Source organism: Salmo salar, chromosome 18, assembly GCF_965601325.2.
Source record: "Salmo salar chromosome 18, fSalSal1, whole genome shotgun sequence".
In the NCBI taxonomy this organism is placed as follows: domain Eukaryota; kingdom Metazoa; phylum Chordata; class Actinopteri; order Salmoniformes; family Salmonidae; genus Salmo; species Salmo salar.
In genome coordinates this window covers 4321602-4335000 of record NC_138308.1, presented here as the reverse complement: position 1 = coordinate 4335000, position 13399 = coordinate 4321602, and the positions used below count along the sequence as shown (strand labels likewise).

At 41.7% G+C, this 13399-nt stretch overlaps 1 protein-coding gene across 7 annotated transcripts in view; it reads left to right on the top strand.

Annotated features, from left to right (window-relative positions):
* Nucleotides 1–13399, top strand: part of LOC106576891 (fibroblast growth factor receptor 2) — a 145466-nt gene that overhangs the window by 47650 nt on the left and 84417 nt on the right. For all 7 annotated transcript variants that reach the window (XM_014154426.3, XM_082964674.1, XM_082964673.1 and 4 more), the window contains one exon: nt 10977–11146. In XM_014154426.3, the coding sequence (XP_014009901.1) occupies nt 10977–11146 (170 nt within the window). The remainder of the gene's footprint in view (nt 1–10976; nt 11147–13399) is intronic.

Here is a 13399-nt window from a genome sequence, read left to right as displayed (position 1 = left end):
GTCACAGGGCTGAAGTGAAGATGAGGGCTTCCACATCTTCTTAAAATTTTCCACAGGCATCCTGCCTCACTGTGGGCTGAATCCCCCCTTTAGGGCCAACTGTAATTACCTGAAATCCATTTAATGCGGTGGATAGGAACTCTGCAAGGAGAGGAAAATGGAGAGGAAAAAATGATAATTCTGGTGGTAATAAGCTGTTTGAAAACAAAGTAACAGCTGTTTTGGCAGCTCTGTCCAATTTTCTCCTGGTGTTTTTTCTATGATTTCAGAACACGGAATATAAAAAATAGAGAGGGAAGAGTGGGGGAAAAGGAAAAGGGGAAAAAAGGGGAAGGTTGAGGCCTTTAACTACAGCTTTCTGGTTTGGATCAGCACCAGCTCTTCTCTGTGTACGCTGTGGAGCTCTGTTCCCCGGCCCACTTCTGGAGGGGGGATGTGGAGGTATCGGAGGGGGAAAAAGGAAGGAGATAGTGGGGTGGGGGGATTATGTTTCAGTGTCTGCCTCAGCTTCTACTCTGAACGCTTTTATTCCACTTTCTAAAAAAGACATTGAACAACAACACAATCACAACCCGGCCCCTCCAAAATACAAGGAGAAAAAGTTATGAGCTAAGTTGTACCCACTCCCCGGTGTGATTGGAGGAAACAAGCAAGGCCCAGCGGAAGGATCATGTTGAAGGCTTTGTTTTTCGGGGGAGCATTGACATCAGTAGAAGGTCAGAGTGGATGTGGGGTTCCAGTCTCGTTGGTTCTGTTGTTCTCTGGTCTGTTAAGGAGATCAACCTTAATTGCTCCCGTTTGTCTTCGTTTGACACATCTGTAGGGTACGTAGACCGGACAGTTGATGTAAAATTTGTGGATTTGATGCCTCAATTTTATAAAAGTCTAATATAATTTGGTGCTTTGTTATGTTTGTCCTATGTATATTTGTAGCTCAAGTACTGTACTACTAAATTAATGTCTACAGTATTGGGTAAATTTGTGGATTTCATGCCCTGATGTTACAACTTTAAGCAGTTAGTACTGTGATTTGCCACTTATGGTTGTGCCTCACTTCTCATATTGAATATACAGTACATTCTTGTTCTAGAATAACATGGGCTTACCCCAGAATGCCACAGAGTAAACAGTGTGATGAGCTGTCCGGATCCAGAGGGCTTAAGGGTCATAGTTCACCCGAGAGAGACGAGCTCCCGACGGGGGCATACACCACCTTAATCTGTCTGTATGGCGGAGTGTTGAAAAAGAGAAGAAGATGAAAAGAGGTAAAGATGATGAAAGTGAGAGAAGACAATGTCTGCACAGAAAATAAGAGTTGAAAGATAGAGAATATGGGAAGAAATGGAAAGAGGAGGTAGAGTTAGTGAGAGTGAAGGAAAGGGGCTGAAGAGAAGCTAACTAGCCTAATTATAGTGTGTTAGTTCATCCCGGAAGGAAGAGCATGGTTTACTTCTGTATCAAAGTATGTGTGTACTGCTCAGTTTGCATGCCAGAGAAAATGATGGGAGGTGACTGACTCCGATAGTATTCCGATTGCACTCTGGTGGCCGGGAAAGGGAGAGAGGAGTGGGAAGAGAGAGAGGGGTGGAAAGGGAAGCACAGAGGCCCAAGAACAAGAAGGCTAAACTCCTGTCCATTCCCTCAGTGGTCAAACTGATTGAAGCGAGGACAGGGGTGTCTCAAAGCCAGTGTAACCCTGGAGTGTTCCCCATGTTCTCCCTGCTCCTGTCCTAGAGATATAGGAAGTGATGGTGGGGTGGCCATTGGTTGTCTTGTTGTTTCGCTCCAAGTTTCTCTTCCTCAGTGAGTTCATCTGCTTATGCAATCACTTTCCCAGGTGCAGAGAGAAAGAGAGAAACTGAGTGTGTTTGAGAGAGAGAGCGTGAGAGGGAGATAAAGAGAAGGGTCTTCAGTGAACTACAGATGACTGAGAGATCGAGAGGGGAAGTGGGGGAAAGAAAGGGAGGGAGGGGTGGAGAGATATGGGGTTAATGAGCTGCAGTAATGTAGGCCAAACAGAAGAGGGGTGTTCCTAATTTCCTATATGTGATCGACCGGCTCGATTTGGTCTTACGTAGCAAAATTTGAAATTGTGTTTTTTACATTGGATAAAAGCATAGACACAGTTAAAAACTGGTATATCATACACTACAGTTGAGGAACAATGGGAAAGTAATTCTGCTTTGAAAGTTGATGAACTTGTAAAATCATCTTTGAGAAAATGGCCCTTCAATGTTTTTGTACAGATACTGGAGAGCTCTTCTTTGTCTACACCCATTCAGCCTCGTTCACACCCTCTTAATCTTTAGTCCCACCTATCTCTTTAACCTCTTGACGGTCGCCTAGGATAGGGGGCGCCACAGCGCATTTTGAAAAAAATTAGTGCCCATTTTAAACGGCCTACTACTCAAACTCAGAAGCTAAGATATGCATATAATTAATACTTGTGGATAGAAAACACCCTAAAGTTTCTAAAACTGTTTGAATGGTGTCTGTGAGTATAACAGAACTCATATGGCAGTCAAAACCCCGAGACAGATGGAAACAGGAAGTGGAATTCTGAATTGCGAACTCAACTTCATCACGTTGCCTATTAATCACACCGTGAGCTATGGTTCATTGAGCACTTCCTATTGCTTCCACTAGATGTCCCCAGTCTTTACAAAGTGATTTGAGACTCCTACTGTGAAAACCGGATGAATGAGACGCAGTGGAACGTGGTCACACGGAGAGGGCCATCACCATTATGACGACAGGGCGCCCCTGGTTACCCTCCCCTTTCGAAACGTTTTGAAACACAATGCAATCATCCTCCTTGAATCTTATTGGCTCTCTTGTTGAAAAACGCCCTGAAGATTTATGTTATACAACGTTTGACATGTTTGAACGAACCTAAATGGGAAGAAAATGCATTTTCTCGAAATGGCTGTCCCGTGGCCGACGGAGCATTTGGATCAGCTTTCAGACGCGCTAACAAGAACAAGCTCTTGGAACATAAAGGAGTAATTTTTTCGAACGAAAATACATTTGTTGTGGACCTGGGATTCCTGGAAGTGCTTTCTGATGAAGACAACCAAAGGTAAGGGATTATTGACAATAGTATACAAGACTAGATGTGATATGCGATTGTTCCAAGATGGCGCTGACCTGTAACGTTAGCCTATTTTTCAGAGTATCGCATCCCCTTTCATCGCAAAGTATGATTACCCAGTAAAGTTAATTTTAAATCTGGCATTACAGGTGCTTTCAAGAGATATTCATCTATAAATCTTAGAATGACAATATTACATTTTAAAAAGGTTTTCGAATAGTAATTTAGTAAATTGTAGCTCTGTTTCATCGGATGCATTTGAGGGAAAATAGTTAGTCAACGTTACGCACCGATGTAAAATGCTGTTTTTATATATAAATATGAACTTTATCGAACAAAAGAATGCATGTATTGTGTAACATGATGTCCTCTGTGTGTCATCTGATGAAGATTGTCAAAGGTTAGTGCTGCATTTAGCTGTTTTTTGGTTATTTGTGATGCATGTGGTTGGTCGGAAAATGGCTATGTGGCTACTTTTACGATATACTCCTCTAACATAATCTAATGTTTTGCTTTTGCTGTAAAGCCTTTTTGAAATCGGACAACGTTGTTTGATTCAGGAGAGGTGTATCTATAAAACGATATAATTTGAATTAAAAAAAAAAATATTATGACATTTTGTTATGCTAATGGCGATATGGGACGGAGGCCGCACAGGGGTTTTAAGGACTCACGTGAGGCCATGTACTAAGCAACCAAAGGTTTTAAGACTAAAGGCTTGTTTACTACGGTGTGTTCGTAAATTTAATCTGGAGTGCCAGAGGGTTTTCTGGGCGTTTGAGTGTTGTCAGATTTTCCGTTCGTAAATTCAGAGCGTTTCGCTCTTGGCGCGTTCGGAGCGCACAATGGATGCTCTGGACGAGGAGTAGGGTTGATTAGAGCGTTCTGACCTAACATCAGCAGTCAAGCACCCAGGCTAACTGGCTAACGTTGGCTAGCTTGCTAGCTACTTCCAGACACAAATGAGAGAACAGCTCACTCTGACCATTTTACTTGCCCCAGCAGAGGTGGTTAGGCTGTTTTTCTATTCTGTGCGAGATATGTGTTGGTGACTGCAACTGTGCTGCTGGCAACAATTTAATTACGCTTTTTTGCCAATGTTTACTGACACCGGCCATATTCAACAGGTGTTGAGTGTTTGTAAATATGTCACTTATTCTGCGCTCTGGCACACCCAAACGAGAGTGCACTGAAATCGTAGTAGATAGCCAGAGCGAATTTACCAGCTACGTCTAACGACAGTTGTTTCAGTGACATCATGAACATTCTACTGAAATGGTTACTTGCATAGTGGAGTCTTTTGTTTAGACATGTAGCTAGCTAGCTAAACAATGAACCATAATCCCATCTCATAACGTTACTACCGTGCTTGTATCTGCAGGTAGCTAACCAAGCAGGTTCAATGTTAGCTAGCTAACATAAGGCAATAACTAGCAATGCAAATGGCACTGAGATACGAATAATATTACTACACAGATCATACATGTAACGTTAGCTAGCGAGCTAACAGAACACTTGAAATGAAAACGACTTTCTGAGAAAATTAGAAACGTGTAATATCTGAAAATGTAGCTAGCTAGACTCTCTTAACTGTATTCATGGATGGACTCATATCTCTCTCTGTCACAGATGCCATGGTTGCCCTTAATTTGAAGATGTAATCCGGAGACAGGTGTTTTATCCAACATCTTTCTGTGTGTTCTCTTTTTGACTCTCTCTGCATATTTGCAATCAAACGGACGGAATTTTCTTTATCTCCTTAGCTATCATACTCTAATTCCACTGATTTAAAAAAACTCGGTCCTTCAGAAAGTGGAGAGTAACACTTATCAGGTTCTACTATGTGCTAGCTTAAAAAAAAGCCGCATTAGAAAGGATTACCTACATATACTGACCAGCTCATGTTATAGACAGAAGTGTGTTACATGGCAGACCAATCCAAACCTATCTCTCGGCATGTCCAGCCCACTCATTATCTCAGCCAATCATGGCTAGTGGGAAGGTAGCTGACTTTTTCCATGGCTTAACCAACTAGACTCATAATTTAGCAATTGTATACATATTTACAGATGGCATACAAGTTTGTTATTAAGGCACATAAACGTTCACATGTTCCAGAAGGCATTTCTGGCCAAAAACACATTTTATGTTCAAATTGCTCTCCTGTGAAGTTGTGACGCGCGACAAAAGCCTAGTTTCCTGAAACTAGTCACATATGTCCCCATGGGGGTGTGTTTGAATGATGGACCGTGATCAGTGTGTGGGTAACTTACCCTCTACAAACCAAACATTGCTCACCCACAACAAACATGACATTATTTTTCTCCCTTCCTGAACATAATGATTATTTACAGGTGATAAATATTCCTTCTCCTTCCAACATATCTTCTCCGATGACAGGAGGATGAAAATTGTAATTTGAGCATGGTTGGGCTCATTTCAGAAATGTTGAATTGACTCCCATTCAATTCAAGAGTTGAAATTCGAATTGAATTGGCCAACAGGATGTAGAATTTGAGTTTGAGTGACAGAAAGTAAAATGTTATTCAATGCAATTAAAATAAATTCCACTCAGTCTTAGAACATTAGAGTTTTATTTAATCTGACAGTTCACACTTCCAGATACCAAAGAATATCACTTTTCTCTGGAAACAATGTTCATATACTCTATTAACCTCAGTGCTTAGAATAACCAATTATATTTCCACCAACCATTTAATTTGTTTGGCTTTTAGTGACTAAAATATTAGTCACACACCTATTTTTCAGTGGCAATTGACGAGACTATAACTGACTAAATAGACCAGAAAAAAATATAACCAAACAAAAATTATTTTTCATTTCAGTTGACTAAAACGAGACGAGACAAAATTATCTCTGTGACTAAAATATGACTACTAAGTGGACTGGACACGAGTTTTTGGAGCAATGGAGAGCTTTTCGGTAATAAGCACAATATTAGCAGCACAGTTCTGTTCAGAAGTGGGAAGGATGCCTCACACCTGGCACAGCCTACATTAAATAGCCATCATTAGCACATTAGAGACTGCTGCCTATATACATAGACTTGAAATCACTGGCCACTTTAATAAATCGAACACTAGTCACTTTAATAATGTTTACATATTTTGCATTACTCATCTCATATGTATATACTGTATTCTATTCTACTGTATATTAGTCTATGCCGCTCTGACATTGCTCGTCCATATATTTATATATTCTTAATTCCATTCCTTTACTTAGATTTGTGTGTATTGGGTATATGTTGTGAAATTGTTAGATATTACTGCACTGTCGGAGCTAGAAACACAAGCATTTCGCTACACCTGCAATAACATCTGCTAAACACGTGTATGTGACCAATCAAATTTGAACTACTATGATTATTATTATTTGACCATGCTGGTCATTTATGAACATTTTAACATTTTAACATTTTGACCATGTTCTGTTATAATATCCACCCTGCACAGCCAGAAGAGGACTGGCCACCCCTCATAGCCTGGTTCCTCTCTAGGTTTCTTCCTAGGTTTTTGGCCTTTCTAGGGAGTTTTTCCTAGGGAGTTTTTCCTAGCCACCGTGCTTCTTTCACATGCTTTGCTTGCTGTTTGGGGTTTTAGGCTGCGTTTCTGTACAGCACTTTGAGAATATCAGCTGATGTACGAAGGGCTATATAAAAATAAATTTGATTTGATTTGATCAGCTGGTGAGCTACGGGGGAGCAAGTGAGGAGTGTGGGCAGACAAGCTCCGCTCCGGCTCTGCTTCCAATTATACACATTGTGCAGGCTACTTTCTTGCTTCACCTTAGCTAACCATCAGTTTTCTAGTCAGCTACCCTTTGCCTGGGTAAGAAACACAAGCTGCTTTATGAAATAAAAAACAATAGCAGCATTGAGATTAATAGTAAAACAACAGTCAAGCTATTTCTCTCCAATGAGTAGTCTATAGAAAAGTATGTCTTTGAATTTGTAGTCTTGCTCAACCCTCCCACTTTTCCTCAGAGAAAACAGCTTGATTCTAGCCCTTAGGCTACCGTTCAAAAGACATGACCCATAATACCAGCGCTATGTTTTTTTCTGTCTATCGTGCATTGGTGGGCCGCATTTTACGTTTATAAAGCATATCGCGGGCCGTTCTAAAACTAGGCTACTTGCAGACTTGACCGCTAACCATTTGTTTAGGCTACACCTTGTTCAGTCATGCTATCTCATTAACTAGCTATAGCTAACAACCTGGGGTGCGTTCAGCAGGTGGCAATGTTTTGGATTGTTCAGATATGCAAATAACTGCCAATCTCATGGTAATTACCCGTTATTAAAAAACACATTTAGCTTCTCCTGGCTTCCATGCGTAGCCTACAAGCCACTGATGCAGACCTTTGGAACATCTACATTTTAAAAAGTCTAATAAATCCATGTAATACAGCATGTAGTCATTTTCAGAAGAACAGAATAGCATGCTCTGAGTTGTCGTTATGTTAGGCCCTGATCTGGCTATGCCTTATGGCTGTGGGATACACTAGTTCATTTAGCAGACAAGATTTGATTAGAATTAAATGGCATTATTTAATATTATGAAGAATACAATTGAACATAGCTGAATAAAATAGAAAGGATATTTTCTCCAAACAATTTGGGGGGGTTCGCACATACAGTTATTCTGTGTTGATAGGTCAACAAAGAAACAGGTACCCCTATATGCTTAATTTAGAGTTATTTATGTAACTTTAGTTGTGATACAAACTCTGGGCTATATGTTTAGATTTTTAATACTTTAATATCATTTTTTTTACCCCTTTTTTTCTCCCCAATTGGTAGTTACAGTCGTGTCCCATCACTGCAACTCCCGTACGGCCTCAGGAGAGGGGAATGTCGAGCACCATCTGTCCGGCGAAACACGACCCTGCCAAGTCGCACTGCTTCTTGATACACTGCTCGCTTAACCCAGGAAGCCAGCCGCACCAATGTGTCGAAGAAAACATTGTACAACTGGCGACTGAAGTCAGCGTGCATGTGCCCGGACTGCCACAAGGAGTCGCTAGAGCGTGATGGGACAAGGACATCCCGGACGACGCTGGGCCAATTGTGCGCTGCCTCATGGGTCTCCTGCTCGCGGCCAGCTGCATCACAGCCTGGGATCGAACCCGGGTCTGTAGTGACACCTCAAGCACTGCGATGCAGTGCCCTAGACCGCTGCACCATTCAGGAGGCCCGTTTTAATACATTCTAAGGGTGCGTGATGTAACTCTAATGAAGATTTGAAAGAAGTTGCATGAAAGGCATGAGCTCTGCTTTGTTTTTTTGCTCAGGCTGTACACACTTCATCAGTCTCTCATTCACAATTTGACAAGCACTTGATAATGCCTCGAATTTCCCGGCGGTACCCCTTTGTGTGGCTCTAATGCCGCGTAAAAAAAACATGCCTTTTGCTGTTGTGCCCTAGGGCCGAATATAATAATTATAATTCCCTTCTCCCGGCTGGGCGCTCCAAAGCACCTCTGCCTCACAACAGCTCTCTGTCAAGTGATTGGGTCTTTCTCACAGGCTATAAGTGAACACAGAGACATCGAGGACACAACTGCGCACGTTGTAATCCAATTCCGAGTCTCATATTGAAGATATTGAAAGAACTGTACACATTTACTTTTCATCAGCCAACAAGATGAGTAGACCTAACGAACAGCAAAAGCATTAGCCTATGTCAATCTACTATCTCCCATGGTACAAAGGTTGACCTTTTCTATTCTATGCAAGAAATAAATATTTCTAACATAGTTTGGGACAGTTGTGGGATGCGATAGATACCAAATGAATACAACCACTAGCATTAAAAAAATGTTTTTAAGGAATGAGGCTGATGCAACTGATCAGAACGTTTAGCTTAGTTCTACTTTCTACTTTTGGACATCATTGTGGCTGCGGCGTCTGTGGAATGTTGATAAGAATGGTAGTGACTCTCTCTCTCTTTCTCTCTCTCTCTTTCTCTCTCGTAAAATATAAAACTCAAATATCACGTTTACATAAGTATTCAACACCCTTTATTCAATACTTTGTTGAAGCACCTTTGGCAGCGATTACAGCCTCGAGTCTTCCTGGGTTTGAAGCAAGAAGCCATTCTTCTCTGCAGATCGTCTCAAGCTCTGTCAGGTTAGATGGGGAGCGTCGCTGCACAGCTATTGTCAGGTCTCTCCAGAGATGTTCGATCGGGTTCAAGTCCGGGCTATGGCTGAGCCACTCAAGAATATTCAGAGGCTTGTCCCGAAGCCACTCCTGTGTTGTCTTGGCTGTGTGCTTAGGGTCGTTGTTCTTTTGGAAAATGAACCTTCACCTCAGTCTGAGGTCCTGAGCGCTCTGGAGCAGGTTTTCATCAAGGATCTCTCTGTGCTTTGCTCTGTTCATCTTTCCCTCGATCCTAACTCGTCTTCCAGGCCCAGCCGCTGAAAAACATCCCCACAGCATGATGCTGCCATCACCAGCTTCACCGTAGGGATATTGCCAGGTTTCCTCCAGGTGTAACGCTTGGAATTCAGGCCAAAGAGTTCAATCTTGGTTTCATCAGAGCAGAGAATCTTGTTTTTTATGGTGTGAGAGTCTTTAGGTGCCTTTTGGCAAATTCCAAGCGGGCTGTCATGTGCCTTTTACTGAGGAGTGGCTTCTGTCTGGCCACTACAATAAAGGTCTGATTGGTGGAGTGCTGCAGAGATTGTTGTCCTTCTGAAATGTTCTTCCTTCCTCCACAGAGGAACTCTGGAGCTCTGTTAGAGTGACGATTGGGTTCTTGGTCACCTCTCTGACCAAAGCCCTTCTCCGATTGCTCAGTTTGGCCGAGCGGCCAGCTCTAGGAAGAGTCTTGGTGGTTCCAAACTTCTTCCATTTAAGAATGATGGAGGCCACTGTGTTCTTGGTGACGTTCAATGCTGCAGACATTTTTTGGTACCCTTCCCCAGATCTGTGGCTCGACACAATCCTGTCTCGGAGGTCTACGGACAATTCCTTCGACCTCATGGCTTGGTTTTTGCTCTGACATGCACTGTCAACTGTCAGACCTTAGGTGTGTGCCTTTCCAATATTTCAGTATTTTATTTTTAATAAATTTGCTAAAATGTCTAAAAACCTGTTTTTGCTTCGTCATTATTGGGTATTGTGTGTAGTTTGATGAGGAAATGAAAACAATATTTAATCAATTTTAGAATAAGGCTGTAATGTAACAAAATGTGGAAAAAGTGAAGGGGTCTGAATAATTTCCAAATGCACTGTATTTACCCAAAAAATATATAGGGGATTGGAAATGATGCAGACAATTACATTGATATAACCACCATCTATCTGCAATATTAAAGCTGATCTTGTAACACACTAAAGATACCAAATTTGTTTGAGTTTTAAGTGTTTGTTCAGTGTGAATTATGCCATGTCCCAAATGGAACCCTATTCTCTATTTAGTGCAATTTATAGGGAATAGGGTGCCATTTGGGCAGTAGCCTGTGAATTAATGGCTAAGTTGTGTTATCCAGACAGCCCTGTGTTGTGAAGGGGGCCAGGTATGTGTGAACAGCAGTTAAGGGTTTGCCCCCTCGGTCATGCCTTCCCATGCCCCCCCACCTCCACTGTCTGGGGCCTCACTCTATCTCACTATCTCTTTTTCTGTTGAGAGTAGAGATAAAATTAGCAGAGTAACTCTCACAAATACCGTAAAGTTTATTTTACAATCCGGTTTAAGCTGATATTTACATGGTAATAACTAATTCACTATGTGGTAACAATGGATACTTTCTGGTACTTACCAAATATAATATGTTACGTGTTCCTGTTTTGCTATAATTCTGTTATTGGGTTTAGAATGGACAGAATATGACTTGATTGGTTGTGTCTTTTCTTTAGGGGCGCCCTATTGGACGATGTTGGAGAAGATGGAAAAGAGGCTGCACGCGGTGCCTGCTGCCAACACAGTCAAGTTCCGCTGTGCTGCCGGGGGCAACCCACGTCCTAAGATGCGCTGGCTGAAGAACAGCCGACCATTCCGACAGGAGGACCGCATGGGCGGGTATAAGGTACGCGAGAACCCTGCGCTGCAGCATGCACGGAGTTTCTCACGACTAGTGTCTTGGAAAAGTCTATGTAGTTAAATGTTTCAATCGAGTTTACATTTCAATCAATCAATCAAATTTGATTTGTCACATACATGTGTTTAGCAGATGTTATGACGGGTGTAGCGAAATGCTTGGTGAATGTTGTTTAGAAAGGATTTACTCTTCCAATGCTATTTTCTGCGTCTTGATCTTGATGCAGACTGTTGCCCTTCCAGTTTGGCTCTTAAAATCCGCTAATCACATTTCTCTGTCACCCAACCCCTCTACACCATCACTGGAGACAGAGGAGAGGAGGGCAGGGTGGCTGGTGTGAAATTGGACTCAGACATCCGTGTGTGTGCTCTCGATGGGACATTTTACTCACTCTCTCTCCCCCAGCTTTAAATGTCTCTCAACTCGCCCAACTAGAAAATCCCAAAATACAGTGAAACTTTAGGTCACATAGACAGTAAGCAAGTAGAAAGTGACACAAATGAAGAGAACAACAATTGGTACAATCAGGGTTCACGTTAGAGTTCCAAAATGTGCATTTTCAGAACACAGATCTTCAAGAAATCTCAGTTTTAAACCATTTCCCGTGTTTTATATAAAGTCAACCGTGTTTTTTTCTTCAATAGAGTGAGCAGGGGCATGCAACTATAGTGCAACACATTCTGTAGAAAATAGCTTCATTTTCATCAGATGACAACAGAAGTGCAACGAATGGCCTTCATATTTATCATAGAAAGAATGTAGCCAGTTACAGTTCCTAATGTTTTGTTTGAAGTTAATCTAGCATTTTACCAGAGAAAAGTTGGCTACACTGAGAAAAGTACCGGAGAAAAGTAGCTACACATCAGTCAGAGTGCTGTCTGCTGATAGAATGCCCATTTATGAGTTCTCATCCAATTCTAGAAATGCAACTGAAGCAAAAAATGTCTGATGCCGAACAGAAATTATAATAAGAAGCATTTTAGATCTGCAGAAATGGCCACGCGATGGTTTTTCAATACCGCCAATATTGTTGAAACTATATATTTTACTTGTTTAAATAAATTAGCGCCGGCCCGCCACAAGGAGTCGCTAGAGTGCGATGAGCCAAGTAAAGCCCCCTCGGCCAAACACTCCCCTAACCCGGACTGGGCCAATTGTGCGCCGCCCTATGGGACTCCCTGTCACGGCCGTTTGTGAAAGCCTGGGATCGAACCTTGGTCTGTAGTGACGCCTCAAGCACTGCGATGTATTGCCTTAGACCGCTGCGCCACTCGGGAGGCCCTGTATCTACTTTTTAAGTAAATATCTGCACCTGTCACATTATTTTACATTATGAAGCTTACCGGTAGTTCCCAGTCACAGTTTGTTTACAAGCACACAACGACGAGAGACATGAGCCTTACCGAATATCCCAGGATGGCACAAGGTCGGTATGAAGGTATGACAATCTGAAAATCGGCCAAGCATTAAACACACGAAGAGGTGTCCTAGGATTCAACTCTAAATGCAAATGTAGTCCTGAAGGTTTTTTCTCAAGACTTTTGATTTCAATATTTTTCTATTCTATTTCTATTCAATATTCTATATCTATTTTAGAAATGTCTTTAAAAAAAGGCCAGGAAACTTGATTCAATTGCACTTCACGTTTTTTTTTTATATTCCAAATTGAAATTTTTTGTTCCAACAGAGGAAGTCTGGAGAGAAAGTTTCATAAATATATCACTACAGCCTCTGTGGTACTTATAAGATAACAGTTAGTGAGTTGATTTATTTGTCCTGAAAATACCTGAGGCCACATGTAATGGGAAACAGGGAAAGTCAAACTGGGCCCGGTTTCCCGATACCAATGGAACTTTGGCTTACGAGTGTTTTAACAATGCATCTTTCCTACAACGGCCAAAGATGTAACATGCGTTTCCGAAAACACTCAATATATTTAATGGTGTAGCAACATTTGTGTTACAAAACAACATAATGGTAATCACTTATTTGAATGGTAAATCTCTATTGACAAACTGGGTAAAACAAGATGTATCCTATGTCTATTTACAATACAGGTGAATGCGCTCTCCGTAGCCAATGTAAGACCTTTAAACAGGTTAACATTCACAAGGCCGCAGGGCTTGATGAATTACCAGGCCTCGTACTCAGAGCATGCACTGACCAGCTGGCAAGTGTCTTCACTGACATTTTCAACCTCTCCCTGACCCAGTCTGTAATACCTACATGTTTCAAGCAGAC